General features: G+C 45.5%; 1 protein-coding gene across 1 annotated transcript in view; it reads left to right on the plus strand.

Moving 5' to 3' along the window:
- The first annotated feature begins 1,579 nt into the window (after positions 1 to 1,579).
- Positions 1,580 to 17,034, plus strand: part of EMC3 (ER membrane protein complex subunit 3) — a 31,615-nt gene continuing 16,160 nt past the window's right edge. The window contains exons 1-5 of the mRNA XM_065407880.1: positions 1,580 to 1,622; positions 5,478 to 5,646; positions 7,004 to 7,061; positions 8,941 to 9,034; positions 11,410 to 11,514. Coding sequence (XP_065263952.1) covers positions 5,492 to 5,646; positions 7,004 to 7,061; positions 8,941 to 9,034; positions 11,410 to 11,514 — 412 coding nt within the window. The 5' untranslated portion in view covers positions 1,580 to 1,622; positions 5,478 to 5,491. The remainder of the gene's footprint in view (positions 1,623 to 5,477; positions 5,647 to 7,003; positions 7,062 to 8,940; positions 9,035 to 11,409; positions 11,515 to 17,034) is intronic.

The following is a 17,034-nucleotide window of genomic DNA, read 5'->3' on the forward strand; positions in this document are numbered from 1 at the left end:
CATCAGACCCAGAGAACTTCCTCTGCAGCCTTCCCCTCCCATCAAGGCAGGGGGCTCTTGAACAGCTGTGCATAACCTCAAAACACACTACAGGCAGCCTGGACACTACACAAGCAGGGCTGCCAAAATTTAATCTCCAACAGGGGTTGGACTAGATGACCTCCTGAGGTCCCTTCCAACCCTGATATTCTATGATTCTATGAACAGGTTCTTACTATAAGGGTGGAGGGCACCACGGTACCCAGGGTTACCATGGAGATGCGGGGGGTCACGCCCACACACACACCCCATTACCATGAAAACGGAGGGCACCATCCCCACACACACCCCACTATCACGGAGACATAGGAGGGCACCATCCCCTCATACACTCCGCTGCCACAGAGACGTGGGGGGGCATCATACCCCCACACACCCCATTACCATGGAGACGGGGGCACTAGACCCCAACACACCCCAATACCACAGAGACGGGGGGCACCATACCCCCACACACACCATTTCCAGCACGAGACGTAGGAGGGCATCGTACGCGCGCACACCCTGCTGCAATGGAGATGTGGGGGGCACCATCCCCACACACACACACACCATTACCACCGAGACGTGGGGGCACCATTCCTACACACAGCTCACTACCACAGACTCGCGGGGGGGGGACATCATCCCCGCACACACCATGCTACCACAGAGATGCGGGGGACACCATCCCCCCACACACCCCACTAACACAGAGATGGGGGAACCATCCCCACACACACCCCGCTAACACAGAAATGTGGGGGGCACCTTCCTCCACACACACCTTGTTACCATGAAGATGTGGGGGGCACCATCCCCACATACACCCCACTACCACAGAGACATGAGAGGCACCATCCCCCCACATCCTGCTGCAACAGAGACATGGGGAGGCACCATCCCAGCACACACCCCATTACCACGGAAATGTGGGGGGCACTATACCCCCCACACACCCCGCTACCACAGAGACATGAGAGGGCACCATCCCCCCACAAACCGCATGACCAGGGAGATGCGGGCGGGGGAGGGGCACCGTCCCCGCACACACCCCTCTACCACGCAGACGTGGGGGGGCACCATCCCCGCACACACGCCGTTACCACAGAGACGTGGGGGGCACCGTACCCCTACACACCCCGTTACCACAGAGACGTGGGGGGCACCGTACCCCCACAAACCCAGCCCGTTACCACAGAGACGTGGGGGCACCATACCCCCACACACCCCGTTACCACAGAGACGTGGGGGGCACCGTACCCCCACACACCCACCCCGTTACCACAGAGACGTGGGGGCACCATACCCCCACACACCCCGTTGCCACGGAGAAGGGGGGCACCATACCCCCCAAACACCCTGCTACCATGGAAACCGGGCTGGGGAGGGGAGGAGGAGGAGGAACGGGAGGCCCCGCTGCCAATAGGAGACATCCCCACAGAACCCCGGTTACCGTTCGCGCCGACAGTTCCAGACGTTACTCAAGTTTCCCGCCAGGCAGTGAGTACTGTCTCGCCATGATGACCTCACAATTACGTATTTCCGGGGCCCTGCGGAAGGACTGCGTTCAATCAATCCCGGAAACGGATTCAAGGCGAAGGGTGAGGAGGGACTAAGGCCCGCGTAGGGGGCAGCAGGCGGCTGTCGGGCCGGGGAGGGGGTTGGGGTCTCTGTGCCGGGCAGGGGGCAGCAGGCCGCTGTCGGGCCGGGGAGGGCGCTGAGGTCTCTGTGCCGGGCATGGGGCAGCAGGCGGCTGTCGGGCCGGGGAGGGGGGCTGAGGTCTCTGTGCCGGGCATGGGGCAGCAGGCGGCTGTCAGGCCGGGGAGGGGGCTGGGGTCTCTGTGCCGGGGAGGGGGCAGCAGGCGGCTGTCGGGCCGGGGAGGGGGCTGAGGTCTCTGTGCCGGGGAGGGGGCAGCAGGCGGCTGTCGGGTCGGGGAGGGCGCTGGGGTCTGTGTGCTGGGCATGGGCCAGCAGGCGGCTGTCGGGCCGGGGAGGGGGCTGAGGTCTGTGACGACTTCCCCTCTGGTGTTATCTGGACTGGTGATTTGCTAGGTCACCCCAATCCTTGGCTCTGTGAGCCAGCCTTACCCTGCTCTGCTGTGAGAACCCCCACTCCTGGGCTGTTCATGCACAGCCTCCTTACAACCAAATGACACTAGCCAATATCTCTGGTCCCAGACACAACCCTAGGAACCTCCGTCTTGTAGTATCCAGTTATGCCCGCTGGACGCTGCAAGCTTATATGAATTCGTCAATTTATGTACCAGGCTTGTTATCCCAAGGGGGAGTCTCTAACATGCTTCAAACCAAACGCACTGCTTCAGGTAGAATAAACAAACAAATTTATTAACTATGAAAAACAGATTTGAAGTGATTATAAATCAAAGCACAACAAGTCGGATTTGGTCAAATGAAATAAAAGCAAAACGCATTCTAAGCTGAGCTTAACACTTTCAATCCCCTTACAAACTTAGATGCGTCTCACCACAGGCTGGCTGGTTGCCCTTCAGCCAGGCTCTCCCCTTTGATCAGCGCTTCAGTCGCTTGGTGGTGATGTCTGTAGATGGAGGTGGAAGAGAGAGGAAGGGCATGGCAAACGTCTCTCCCTTTTTATCATGTCCTTTCTTCCCTTCTGGCTTTGCCCCACACCCCCCTTCAGAGTCAAGTGAGCATTACCTCATCGCATTCCCAAACTGACCAAAGGAAGGGAGGGTGACTCCCTAGAGAGTCCAACAGATCCTTTGTTGTTGCCTAGGCCAGTGTCTTTTGTTCCTGTGAGGCTGGGCTGGGTTTGTCCCATACATGCCCTGATGAGGTGTGAGCTACCCCTCTGCTTCTGGAGAGTTTTTGCCTCGGCTTGCTTTAAGCCATGAGGACACATTTTCAGCCTCATAACTATATGCATAAAATTACAACCTATAACGATTACTATAACAACAATGCTCAGTACATCATGAGCCTTCTGAAGACACCTGACATGACAAACTTAGCATTAGATACCACACAATCATATTATAAGGATGAACATGGGGGCACTGGGTGTTCCCCCGAGGTACAGAACATCACAGGGTCTCTGTGCCGGACAGGGGGCACTAGGTGACTGTCAGGCCAGGGAGGGGGCTGGGGTCTCTGGACCGGCCACAGGGCAGTAGGTGGCTGTCGGGCTGGGGAGGGGGCTGGGGTGTGCCAGACTGGGGGCAGCCATCAGGCCAGGGTCGGGCCTGGGGTCTCTGTGCCTGGCAGGGGCAGTAGGTGGTTTTCACGCTGGGGAGGGGGCTGGGGTCTCCGTGCCAGGCACAGGGTAGAATGGCAGCTGTCAGGCCAGGGAGGGGGATGGGGTCTCAGTGCCGGGCAGTGGGCAGTAGGTGCCTGTCAGGCCAGGGAGGGAGCTGGGGTCTCTCTGCTGGGATGAGGGCTGGAGGCAGGGTGGGGGCTGGGGTTACTGCACTGGGTAGTGGGCAGCAAGCGGATGTCGGGCCGGGGAGGCGGTTGACGTCTCCGTGCTGGGCATGGGGCAGCAGGCGGCGAGAGGGCTGAGTCCTCTGTGCTGGGTAGGGGGCAGTAGGTGGCTGTTGGGCCAGGAAGGGGATTGGGGTCTCTGTACCGGATAGGGGGCAGCAGGTGTTTGTCAGGTCGGGGAGGTAGCTGGGGTCTCTCTGCTGGGCTGAGGGCGGGAGATGGCTGGGGTCTCTGTGCTGGGTAGGGAGCAGCAGGCGGCGAGAGGGCTGAGTCCTCTGTGCTGGGTAGGGGGCAGTAGGTGGCTGTTGGGCCAGGAAGGGGATTGGGGTCTCTGTACCGGATAGGGGGCAGCAGGTGTTTGTCAGGTCGGGGAGGTAGCTGGGGTCTCTCTGCTGGGCTGAGGGCGGGAGATGGCTGGGGTCTCTGTGCTGGGTAGGGAGCAGCAGGCGAATGTCGGGCCTTGGAGGCAGCTTGGGGTCTCTGTGCTGGGCATGGGGCAGCAGGCGGCTGTCAGGCCAGGGTGGGGGCTGGCTCATTACAGAAGCAACTTTTCCTCTCCTGGAATTGACACCTCCTCATCCATTATTGGGAGTGGACTACATCCACCCTGATTGAATTGGCCCTGTCAACACTGGTTCTCCACTTGCGAAGTAACTCCCTGCTCTCCATGTGTCAGTATATAATGCCTGCATCTGTAACTTTCACTCTATGCATCCGAAGAAGTGAGGTTTTTACCCACGAAAGCTTATGCCCAAATAAATCTGTTAGTCTTTAAGGTGCCACCAGACTCCTTGTTGTTTTTGTAGATACAGACTAACACGGCTACCCCCTGATAGTTAAGACAAGTGAGTCTGTAGTTCTAATTGGGTGTTAGCAGTCGTCAACTGTCCAAGGAAGGCGATGATCCTTGCTGGAGACTCAGTCCTCACAAGAATCAAAAGAACATTCGGCAGGAGTCAGGCTGTGTGCTGGACACACTTCTGAAGTTAGTGGGCGAGGAGCTATGGGTGATTGTTCAATAAATAGCTCACAGATATGATTTCAGGGAACTCAGAAGCGTGCTGAAAAAGAATGTTCAAGCGACCTTTTCCAAGCTCCTTCCTATCCTACGAGCGAAGGAAGACAGAAAATTCTAGCTGTGAACCACTGTCTACATAAATGGTGTACAGTGGAAGGTTTGGATTGTGTGGAACATTGGTCCTCTTTCTATGGGAAGAGGGGCTGTGTAGTTTGGATGGCCTCCACCTCCGTAGAAGGTGGCCTAATCTCTTCAGGGACAGGCTGACCAGAGTAGTCGGGTCAGGGGGTTAAACTAATAGCAGGAGAGTGTAAAATGAGGGAAGATATGAGCACTCAGCACAAATTTGAGATGTTGAAACAAAATTAATCAAGAAACCAATGGATGTGAAGAGAAGAAATGATTGAATTGCCTATACACTAGTGTTAAAAGCCTGGATAACAAACAAGAGGAATTGGAACTACTATAATGTATAGGGGGGAAACAACTGTGAACATGGGGGACTTCAGTTTGAGTAGCATATACTGGAGGTCTGATGCTGCCAGTACTAAACGATCACTGGAATTTCTAAACACTGTACATAGAAAAGTGTTGCAGCCGACACAGGGGAATTCTTTATTAGACAGTGCAGTAGGTGGTTGTTGGGCCAGGGAGGGAGTTGGGTTCTCTGTCCTAATAGATGAAGAGGGAATGGATCACAAAACTAAAAATTAATGGTAGCTTAGGTACAAGTCATCATGACTTGATCACATTTATAATGTGCAAACAGAATGAAGTCCTGTGCCTTAAAGGAGCCAGTTTCACAAAATTGAAAACAATTATGAGCCAAATCTTGAGGTACCTGCTGTTAGTCACCACATGCTAGTAAATACAAGTTCAGAACACACCATTTTTCTGAATGAAGATGCACCCTTCATGAGTGGAAAGTGCTACATGCCTTCTGGGTGTAACGCATAATCAGGTCCATTTTGTTTACCAGAATCTACTCTAAAGATGAGCGAACCAGAGCTACTGCTGGACTCCAATATCCGGTTATGGGTAGTTCTTCCAATTGTTTTCATAACATTCTTTGTTGGGATGATTCGTCACTACGTGTCCATCTTGCTCCAAAGTGACAAAAAGCTCACTAGGGAACAAGTGTCTGACAGGTAAGTTAACAAGTATGCCAAAGTTTTCCTACGGTCTTTCTAATAAAGCTAGGATAAAAGAACATGAAGTTTGCAAAGTCAAGCAATCAAAAGTAAGGAAATACTAGAATTAAAGTTGCATGTGCAAGCTTAATTTGGACTCCTTGTCTGTATGTAATATGATACCATTTCTAATTACATGATCACATTTTTCCACTGGACCCCTATCTCAGTCAATGAACTTGATGGATAGAGCTTACTGAATGAACAGCTATTCAGTATTTCTTTTCCTTATTCACTGTGTGGCCCTAGGCCATATTTACTGTACTATTCAAATCCTATTATGTATTAGTTTCCTCATGGACTTTTCTGTGGTGCTTATCATATATCATCTGAGGATTTCATTAACATTCTGGAAAAAATTCCCTTGGTTCCCAAGTTTCTGTCACTGGCCACAATGGAAACAGGGTATTGAACTAGATGAACCAAAGACCTGATCCATGTGAATAATTTCTATGTAAGGTCAATTATCCTGCTGTAAAAGGGTGGAAAGACGCCTTTGTTGGAAGGAGTTCTTAAAACAGGCTGGAGAACTCTCCCTTATGAGGCGGAGTATTCATTCATTATGTTCATTTACTTTTTTTTTTTTTTTTTTTTTTTAATCTGGCTGTCCCTAGTCATGGTTGGATCTCATCTTGAGCTGCAACTATTTTTTTCATTGGGTACTAATTTTGCAGTTGATTTACCTACAGTATCACTGCTTCCTCTTAATGAAGACTGAGGCTAACTGAGGAATCTATTCTTATGTGTAAAAAATTACACAATGCAAAATGCATTTCCTATTAAATCTCATTTAAGTTGGGACAGTAAAGATTTTGGTGAATCAAGTCTATTTAATGCTAGACATATTTTTGGTTTTCCTATAAAAATTGCCTTTAGGCCTAGAAGAAGCTGCTATTATCTGTCAGAGAATTCTGCTTAAAGGAGGCCCAAAAATCCATGAAGCAGCTTCATGGAGTCTAAATGTCATTCCAAAGGGTATATATACAGTATCTGATAGAACTTAATTTGTCCTCCTCTGAGGAAATCTTTTCCCAATCTGGATGGAGAAGGAAGAAGAGGTGACCACCTTATTCCTCACCCATCCTGATTTATGAGTGAGATGCTCCAAATTGTGAAAATTACTACTCTTGAAATGCATTTCCATTAATAGGAAGGTGTCTTTATATTTGTATGGTAGATGTTGCTGAGTCAGCCTCTCTCAGCTCAATTACTGTCCACCGTGTTGTTTGCATACAGCTCACTTGCAGCCCTCATTTCTACTCTTCTAATATTGATCTTTGATATTCCTGCAATAATGGGTTTCTTTTTTTTAAAGCCAAGTCCTAATTCGAAGCAGAGTCCTCAGAGAAAATGGAAAATACATTCCAAAACAGGTATGTGCATGTGTGAAGCTGCATATTTGAATTGCATTAGTCTTTTTATGAAAGCTGTATAGAGAAAATGATAACATAAATTAACATAGATTTATAAATTCCTAAGCCAGAAGGGACCAATGTGGTCATGTAGTCTTGCCTTCTGTATAACACAAGTCACAGAACCCTCCCCTGAAAGTAATTCCTAGAGCACATCTAGAAAAACATCCAATCATTATTTTAAAATGATCAGTGATGGAGAATCCACCATGACCATTGGTAAGTTGTTCCAGTGGTTAATTACTTTCACCATCAAAATTTTACCCCCTTATTTCCAGCATCAATTTGTCTTGCTTCAACTTCCTGCCATTGGGCACTTCTATATCTTTTCTCTCCTAGAGAAAAAAATTGATTGAAGAGCCTGGTATCAAATATTTGTTCCCTAAGTACTAATAGACTGTAATCAAGTCGCTCCTTAATCTTCACTTTGTTGGCTAAATATATTGATCTCCTTGAGTGTACCACTGTATTCTAATCCTTTAATCATTTTCATGGCTCTTTTCTGAACCCTCTCCAATTTATCAACATCCTAGCACTGAACACAGGATTCCACCAGTGCCAAATACAGAAGTAAAATAATCTCTCTGCTCCTACTCAAGATTTTGCTGTTGATGCATCCAAGGATTGCATTAGCCTTTTTGGCCAAAGCGTCGCACTGGGATCTCATGTTCAGCTGATTATCCACCACGACCCCCAAATCTTTTTCAAATGTTAAGTGCAGAAAGTAGTATTAATTCATTGTTAAAATTGAGACGTGTGCTCAAATGTCAGGCAGTTCCTAAAGTAGCTAAGGTTCTTGTAGTAAGATTCATGTGGTCATTGTAACATTTTATATACATGTTTAAAAAGAAAAGCAGTAATGTGGAACACTGCAGGAGGTCACAGGACATGGTCGGATTGATCCCAACAAGGACCAAACATTCACCATCAGCAGTGATTTAATTGCTTTCAAAATATAAATAGTTTGTTCTCAGCTTCAGAGAATGTTGGGAAACCATCTTGGAGAGAAAAAAAGAAATGTAGAAAGCTGCAAGTCTTAGAAAGGTGTAAGTCTCCTTGGGAGCAAATGAGTTCTGTGCATGAAACAGTCAATAATGTTTGAGATGTGGATGCCTCAGAGAGAATTTCAGAGATAGAAGCTCTGCCCAAATACAAATCAGTTATTGAAATTACTGGGATCCAGGGAAAAACCCCAACTGGCTTCAAGGCTGAACTTGATAAGCTTACGGAGGGGATGGTCTGATGAAACTTCCTACAGTGACTGCTAGTAGCAAATATCCCCACTGGCCAGTGATGGCACACTAGTTGGGGAGGCCTCTGAGTTACTACAGAGAATTCTTTCCCAGGTGTCTGGCTGTTGGGTCTTGCTGAAATGCTCAAGATCTAACTGATCACCATATCTGGGGTTGGGAAGGTTTGGCAGAGGTCCTGGCAGGTTTTCGTCTTCCTCTGCAGCATGGGCCACAGGCACTTCCAGGTTTAAAATAATGTAAATGGTGGATTCTCTGTAAATTGAAGTCCTTAAATCAGGATTTGGAGAACTTCAGTAATTCAGCCAGAGGCTAGGGGTCTATTACAGGAGGGGTGTGGACGAGGTTCTGTGGCCTGCACTGTACAGGAAGTCACTCCAGATGATTAGGATGGTCCCTTCCAGCTTTAAAGTCTATAAAACCTGGCAGGTTTAGTGCATCTCGGCAGGAGAGGAAGGAGGAGATATGAAAAAGGTAAAAATGACAAGCATGCATCCTGAACACTGGATAGGAATTCTGCTGTTTGTACACTCGGTTGCACTTGTCTGGTTCCCAGCCCGGTTAGAATTTGCTGTTCCTTTTGTTTACAGTCTTTCCTGACACGGAAGTATTTCTTCAATAACCCAGAGGATGGATTTTTTAAAAAAACAAAAAGGAAGGTAGTGCCCCCTTCTCCAATGACAGGTATGTTAAGAGATCATTGCAAAAGACATTCTAAGTAAGCAGGTCGCTTTCTTGACAAGGCTCTAGCTCTCTTGTAATTTCTTGTTTTTATTTCCCCCCCCCCCTTAAAATATAAACAAAGTAATAAGAATAGTAATAAGATGTTGGTTTGGCTAGGGTCTACAAGCAATTGCATGGGGCTCACAAGTGTTGGTATTTTTTGTTGCCTTGTCACTTGCTGACCTCTGATCCCCTCACTTATATCCTCCACCCCTGCTGAAGTGAGGCCAAGAAGCTTGGGTAGAATCTTTTGGGGGTTACCATCTTCAAAAGGTAAACTGCAAAAAATTGAAAAACTGGCCTTATGCTCTTTTTTGTTGCTTTAAATGAATAAGATGTAAGCATTTGGGTTTTTTTCCCCCTGCATGTTTTTAACCTTAGAATAATCAGGAATGTCAAGTCTTGTCTGCCCTGGCAGACCTGCTGAATGTCTCTGAAAATGTGTATTGTTAGTTTTGTGCAGTGTTGTTGTAGCCATGTTGGTCCCAGGATACTAGAGAGAAAAGGTAGGTGAGGTAATAGCTTTTATTGGACCAACTTCTATTGGTGAGAGCTTTTGAGCTACACAGAGCAGAGGTACTTGGAAATCATTATTGGCCTATCAGATTTGTCACAGCAAAGTGTTTCAAGGTTAAAACTATCCTAGCTGGCTGAGGGTATGTCTACACTACGAAACCTCTGTCAGCATAGCAGTTTTTGTGTAGGCCCTAGTGTAGTGTAGATGTGGCCTACACCAGCAGGAGTTTCTGTTGGTGTAGGAACACTACATTCCTGCACAATGTTAACTACCTCGACAGAAGCACTCTGCCATCAACATCTCTGCATCTAAGCTTAGGGTTTTGGCAGCATAGTTAGTCGGGGGGTGGATTTTCACACCCCTGACTGATTTAGTTCTGCTGACATAACTTTTAAGTGTTAACCAAGCTTAAGTCAGATTTCTAATAAGAAAGGAAAAGAGAGGCAGGAGGAATGGGAGGGAGGGAGGAAATTGACAGGGGGAGTGGGTGTAAGCAGGAGCCCTATGTTTCCTGCTCATGACACAGGAGTGGAAATGGTGACGCTGCCTGGTTTCCTTGCCTCATCTCGTTCAGTCACAGCATCTTTCAGGATTAGAAAAAGGTCCAGTTATGTGATGACAAATCAGTCAACCCCACATTTGGTGGTGACAGCTGTTATATGCTTCCTGCTACCCTACACTAACTATATTGTCAAATGCTCTTCAGAAAAGCAGTGGTCCAAAGGGAGGGCAGCCTTGTCCAATCAAAAATGGCCAGTAAAAGCAAGTTTTCACTGATCCATGTATTGTCACCTCTGTTATCTTAAAATGGTGCTGGTCTCTTACCATAACAGAAGCCAGGCAGTCCTTAATCACCTGTCCTTTTAGGCCTTGGTTACAGACAAACTTGCTTCAATTGCATCCCTGTGTGGCCACTCTTATTTCAGTTTAGCATAAAACCTGTTCCTAATTGACTTAAGCTAAATTTAAATCCGTGTCCACCTACAGGTTTGCACCAGTTCAACTAAATTGGTTTACATTGACACCTTTTGTTATACTCCATGTATAGACAAGGCGTTAGTCCTGACAAACCCAGCTCTCACCATCTCTTTGTCTCTGCTTTCTTTCAACAATAATTTTATATAACATGCTTATCGGTTGTGGCCTTTTTGCCATCTTTCCCCTTTTGGGACAGTTTGTGACTTTAGCCCAGGCTAGAGTTCAACACCAATGTCCACAAGGCTTGGGGAGGTGGGTGCAACAGAAGGGAAAAGCTAAATTCAATTCTGCCACTCATGCAGCCCTCCTGAAGTCAACTGGGGTTAGGGTCAACTAGAAGTTGGCTCCAGGACCCAGCGGGGAAACAGTTTGCCTTTCTAACTTCCTAGCCAAGCTGAAATTTTTCAGAGGAAACCTCTGAGCTCTGCTGAGATGCAGGTAGAGTTCTGTCCTAAGAAGCTTGCAGGAGACAGCATTCTTGTCAGTACTGTGAATTCAGAACCCTGGACTCTGTCTTGCTGTGTGCCCCCATTTCAGGTCAATGTAATGGATTGCATAGATGTTGTGACACCACTTTATTAACACTATTTGCTATTGCCCTCCTTTGTAAAGCGCTTTGAGATCTACTTATGAAAAGCACTATATAAGACCTAGATGGGGGTATTGTCATCATGATTAACCTCTCCTTCACTCATTGATACAACCCACTTTCAGTCAAGCTAAGTGACCTCTTACATTGTTTTCTTTTAACTACTGTCAGAAAGGTAGGCTGTGAGAAAACATCTGGGAAGGCAGCGTGTAATCAGTGCTTAATGTTCTGTGTTCAATCTGTACCTGATAGATCCTACTATGCTGACAGATATGATGAAAGGGAATGTAACCAATGTTCTACCCATGATCCTCATTGGCGGTTGGATCAACATGACGTTCTCGGGATTTGTAACAAGTAAGTGTAATGGAGCAATATGCAATGGTTGCCTGCAGGCATTAGGCCCCCATCAGAGCCTTGCTACCTCCGCCTAAGCATGGGCTGAGCTAGTGGAGTGAAATGAGTGTGATCCTGGCTCTAAAGAGGCACAGCAAATTTCTCCTCTCTTGACCAAATGGAAAGGGAATGCAGAATCTCCACACCTACCCTCAATAACAATAACTACACATATAAAATAATGCTAAATTAGCTGTTAACACTCAAGAAAGAAATCTTGAAGTCATCCTGGATAGTTCTCTGAAAATATCCACTCAATGTGCAGCAGCAGTCAGAAAAGCTAAGAGAATGTTGGGAATCATTAAGAGAAGGACAGATAAGACAGTGGTACGCCCACATCTTGAATACTGCATGCAGATGCAGTCGCCCCATCTCAAAAAAGATATATTGGACTTGGAAAAGGTACAGGAAAGGGCAACAAAAATTATTAGGGGCATGGAATAGCTTCCATATGAGGAGAGAAGAAGAAGACTGGGACTTTTCAGCTTGGAAAAGAGATGACTAAGGGGGGAATATGATAGACTTCTATGAAATCATGATTGGTGTGGAGAAAGTAAGGAAGTGTTATTTACTCCTTCTCATAACACAAGAACTAGGGGTCACCAAATGAAATTAATAGGCAGCAGTTTTAAAACAAAAGGAAATTTTCTTCCCACAACTCAGTCAACCTGTGGAAATCAGATGATGTTGTGAGGGCCAAGGATTCAAAAAAGAACTAGATAAATTCATGGTCCATCAATGGTTATTAGCCAGAATGGGCAGGGATGGTGTCCTTAGCCTCTGTTTTGCCAGAAGCTGGGAATGGGCAACAGGAGATGGATCACTTGATGATTACCTGTTCTGTTCATTCCCTCGGAAGCACCTGCCATTGGCCATTGTCAGAAGACAGGATATTGGGCTAGGTGGACCTTTGGTCTGACCCAGTATGGCCATTCTTATGTTATCTCCTTCCAGCTGAGAAATTCCTCCAGAGCCCTCTTCTCAGGGCCAAGTGTCCCATCCCCAAATACAGATGGCATAAAGCAGAGTAGTCAGAGCTGGAAAGCATGTCTTCATTTACAAATTGGAGAGAGGCATAAAGAAGAGTTTGTGCAATGTGCCGAGGTACTTTTACAATGCTTGTTTCATAATGTTGCATCACTCTGTCCTACTGGCAGGGTGGATTTAAAAAAAAAAAAAAAAAAAGTTAAATAGGTTTTTTCCTCAAAAATGCATTTAAAGATACATTATAGCTCAAAGATCTCATCATGGAATAGGATTATAAATTCTAATTCTGTAGTATGAAACAATATATTCATGTAATATTTAAGAAAAGTTTTGTAAATGAGTTCAAATAGTTCATGGATTTAGGGACTCAATCTTATGGGTTCCAGGGGCTTCTGTATAGATTATTTATGGTAATCTTTCTATCTACCCAATGGGACTCGGTATCTTCTAGACTAAGCACTATCAGAGATGCTTAGTTTGCAGTTCTCAAACTGTGGATTTGCATCTCGAAAGATAATATGCTTGTTAACAGCAAAAATGTTTTTAAATAAATAAAATATAGAGGTGAGAAATAAGACCTCAAACCTATTGTCCCTCTGCAAATTTGTGTACACAGTCAATCCCTTACCTCTCTCTAAAAGTGCAAAGTTTCAAAAAGTTCAATGAATAGAAGATTGTTGGGGGCCGAATAGATCTGGACAAGGAGAAGAAGTCTGGAGATAAATGTGAGAAGGGAGGGACAAGCAGCAGAATCAAAGGTGAAACTGTTTAAGCAGCATATTCCAGAAGTCTTAAGGTCTTTCTGAGTGTAGCCTTCATTGATTGGAGATCTACCATACCATTCTCACTAGAAGGGAAACTTATAATGGCAGCAGGCTGTAAAAGAGACCCAGTTGGGAATATTTTAATGAAGTTCCTCTACTTGTGAGTAAGACAGGCATGCGTGCAAAATGCAAACAGTTCAACAAAGAAATGCAAGGCCTGCTTGCCCGAACGAAACATCATGAGAAGATGAAAGGAACATGTCTGAACATGCAGGATCTTCAGGTTGGTAAAGTTTATTTCATACTTCTTTCCTAAGGACTGCCTGTCTTCCTTCTGGACTATTCTTGAACGCTCATGTTTGAGCAAAAAATATAGTTGTTACTCTGATTTTACTATCATTTTAGATGCAGTTGTGATAAATAAATAGCTGAAATAGGAAGATCAAGGTGAAATTGTAAAAGGAAGAAAGTAGTACTGAGTGTCAGTGAATGCAATGAGTAATACTAAATGAGCAGTATGGTAATAATTAAATAACTGCATTGACTTATTTTGTTTAGGAGAATCCATCCTCAACATGCAGGATTCTGAAAGACTATCCACCTTCAAGATCATCATTTTCTATAGTTTCAGAGTTATCTGCCAATGATAGTGTTTCAGTCACATCATATACTGTGGCTCTGTGACATACATCACCTGTAGCAAAACGGAAAAAAATCTCCATCATCCAGAAAAAAACATAGATAAGTTTGTGATAAGAACCAGCAGATTACAAAAAGAGGTAATTGATGAAAAAAATTGCCCGGTTTGTTTATGCAACGAACTCTCCTTTCCATATAATTGAGAACCCACACTTCATTAACCATTAACATGGTTTAGGTATTAAGACCAGGATACAGTCCACCCAACAAAGCAGATGTCGCAGGCAAATTGCTGGATAAAGTGTATGAAAGAGAAATTGAGCAGTGTGCAAAAGGTCTAGAGGGTAAAATTGTTAACCCGAGTCTTGATGGGTGGAGCAATGTCCAGAATGATCCTGTTGTATGTGCTTGTGTGACAACAGAAAAACGGAATGTCTTCCTTACAGAAACAATTGATACATCAGGAAATGCACACACAGCAGAATACTTACAAGAAGTAGCAGTAAAAGCTATAACAAACAGTGAAAAAAAATTCAAATGTCTAGTACGCAGCTTGGTCACAGACAATGCTGCAAATGTATCCAAGATGAGAAGAAATTTAGAAGAGAATCCCAAGCTAATAATGTATGGTTGCAGTGCTTATTTGATGCACCCTAACCCTAACCCTAGCCAAAGATTTCATTGTTCCAGAAATAAAGGCTAATGTTGAAATTCCAAATTCCTTCCGTAACAACCAATTTGCATCAGCTGCTCTGAAAAAAGTGGGAGGAACCAAGCTAACTCTCCCACAAGACATGCGAGGGAACTCAGTAGTGGACTGTTTTGAGTACTATATCAAGAACTGGCCTAATCCGAGGACAGTTTGTGAACAAAATCGTGAAAAAAAATAAATGGCACTGTCACAGCCAAAGTTCTCAACATTGGTCTTAAGAGAAATGTTGACCACATGCTGAGTATCCTGAAGCCTATTCCTGTAGCCTTGAACAAAATGCAGGGAAATAGCTGTTTTATTGCCGATGCTGTTGAAATTTGGAAGGAACTGAGTGAGATCTTAAAAAGAGAAATAGGCAATGACAGAGTTAAATTACAAGCATTAAAAAAAAAAACGAATGGGACAAGCACTATCTCCAGCTCATTTTCTTGCAAATATTCTCAATACTCGGTACCAGAGTCAAACCTTAACTGCTGAAGAAGAGGAGTTGGCTATGACATGGACATCCAGCAATCATCCCTCCATAATGCCAACTATAATAAACTTCAGAGCTAAGGGTGAACCATTCAAGAAATATATGTTTGATGATGATGTTTTAAAGTCACACCAGTGAACTGGTGGAAGTCACTCAAGCACCTGGATTCAGAGACTGTTGAAGTGATAATCTCACTTTTAACAGCAGTAGCATCTTCTGCTGGTGTAGGAAGAATATTTTCTTCTTTTTGACTAATTCATTCCAAATTGAGAAATCGTTTGGGACCTGAAAAAGCAGGAAAGCTTGTTTTTCTTTTCCAGATTATGAACAAACAGGAAAATGAAGGTGAAGACGACTGAGTTAGCTGCAGAAGCCAATAGTTTAAGTTTCTCATGTTGACCTGGCTGACGTAGTCGATTTAATTTTCAGGGTTTTTTTTAAATATTTCATTTAACTATGTTTGTTAAAACGGTTTTTAACTAAAACAAAAACTGATTTTTAAAAAACTTGAATGTTCTGTTAAAATATTATGTTTGCTGTTGAAGAAAAAAAATCCAGAATACATAACATTGTTGTTTTAGTTAAATAAAACAATTTAAAGGTCTGTCTTGTGATGTTCTCCTAATACAGCATAGCAAGAAAATCCTCCAAATATTAATGATTAACCTGTTGAATTGGAGATAGTTCACCTCTGTAAAGGTGCACGACTCACCTCTGTGGCGCCTCCTGCGTCTCAGGGAATTAGCTCTTTTCCAGCCTCAGAGCGCCCTCTGTAGGACCGGTGTCCCGCTTGTAGCTGGCCCTGTGTCCCTCCCGGACCCCGGTGCCCTTTTACCCCGGGGCTGCCCCCTGGCAATACCCCTACTAGTCTCTACGGGTCTCCCCACCCTGGGGAATCCCCACCCTCTACCTCCACCTTGCCTCAGTCGTGGGCTACTGCCAGTCACCATCTAGCCCCCGCTCACTGGGGCAGACTGCAGTATAAAAGCCACTCATCATAGGCAAGGGGGGTTTGGACCAGCTGCCTTCCTCTACCACCCAGTACCTCTGTGGGCCTAGGACCAGGCCCTGCAGCCTGGGGAGTTGCCAGCCTGGAGCTCCCCTGCTCCTCTGGCCTTTCCTCAGCCCTGCTTCACTCCCAGTACCCTTTCTGCAGACAGCCAGGCCCTGCTATCTCCCAGCCTGAAGAAAGACTTCTCTTGGGCCTGTGGCTCACAGCCTTTTTATACAGGCCAGCTGTGGCCTGATTGGGGCGTGGCCCAGCTGCAGCCGCTTCCCCAATCAGCCCAGCTTAGCAGCTCTCAGCCACAACCTTCTCCCAGGGCTGACTTTAACCCTTTTTCCGCTGGAGTGGGGGAGCTGCCCCACTACAACCTCCCAGTGACTTCATAAATATCTGCTTCAATTACCTTGGGTAAATGAAATAACCAAACAATCATTCATTTTTTGATATAGCTGTAAAACTATAGTGTATAGTGTGTACCTTCTAAAAATGAAACCTATATCTATCTCTGAGTTGTGAAGAATATGTATTAAGGTTATAACAACCAACAAGAATGCACTTTTATGTAGAAATCCATGATTAAATCGAGTCTTCCTGATTTAAATCAAATCCACCCTGCCTACTGGCACAATTGTGATTAAGCAGACCTCCACTAACATCTAGCAGGGAATGGGAGATACTTAGTATTTGTGGCAGAGTTGCACTCCATTTGATGCAATGGCTCGTTCACTCAATGACAGTGGAGTGAGAAACACTTTTTTAAAATAACAAAATGTGACTGTGAAATATAGACATTGGTAGGTGCAGTTGAGAGCAGGCGTAGCACCAGAAACTGCTTGGAACTTTTTTTATTGCCTAGATTTGAAGTTGGCAGAGTAGGTTTCCTTCCACACATGTACGG

The sequence above is a fragment of the Emys orbicularis genome, chromosome 7, assembly GCF_028017835.1.
Source record: "Emys orbicularis isolate rEmyOrb1 chromosome 7, rEmyOrb1.hap1, whole genome shotgun sequence".
Taxonomy (NCBI): Eukaryota; Metazoa; Chordata; order Testudines; family Emydidae; genus Emys; species Emys orbicularis.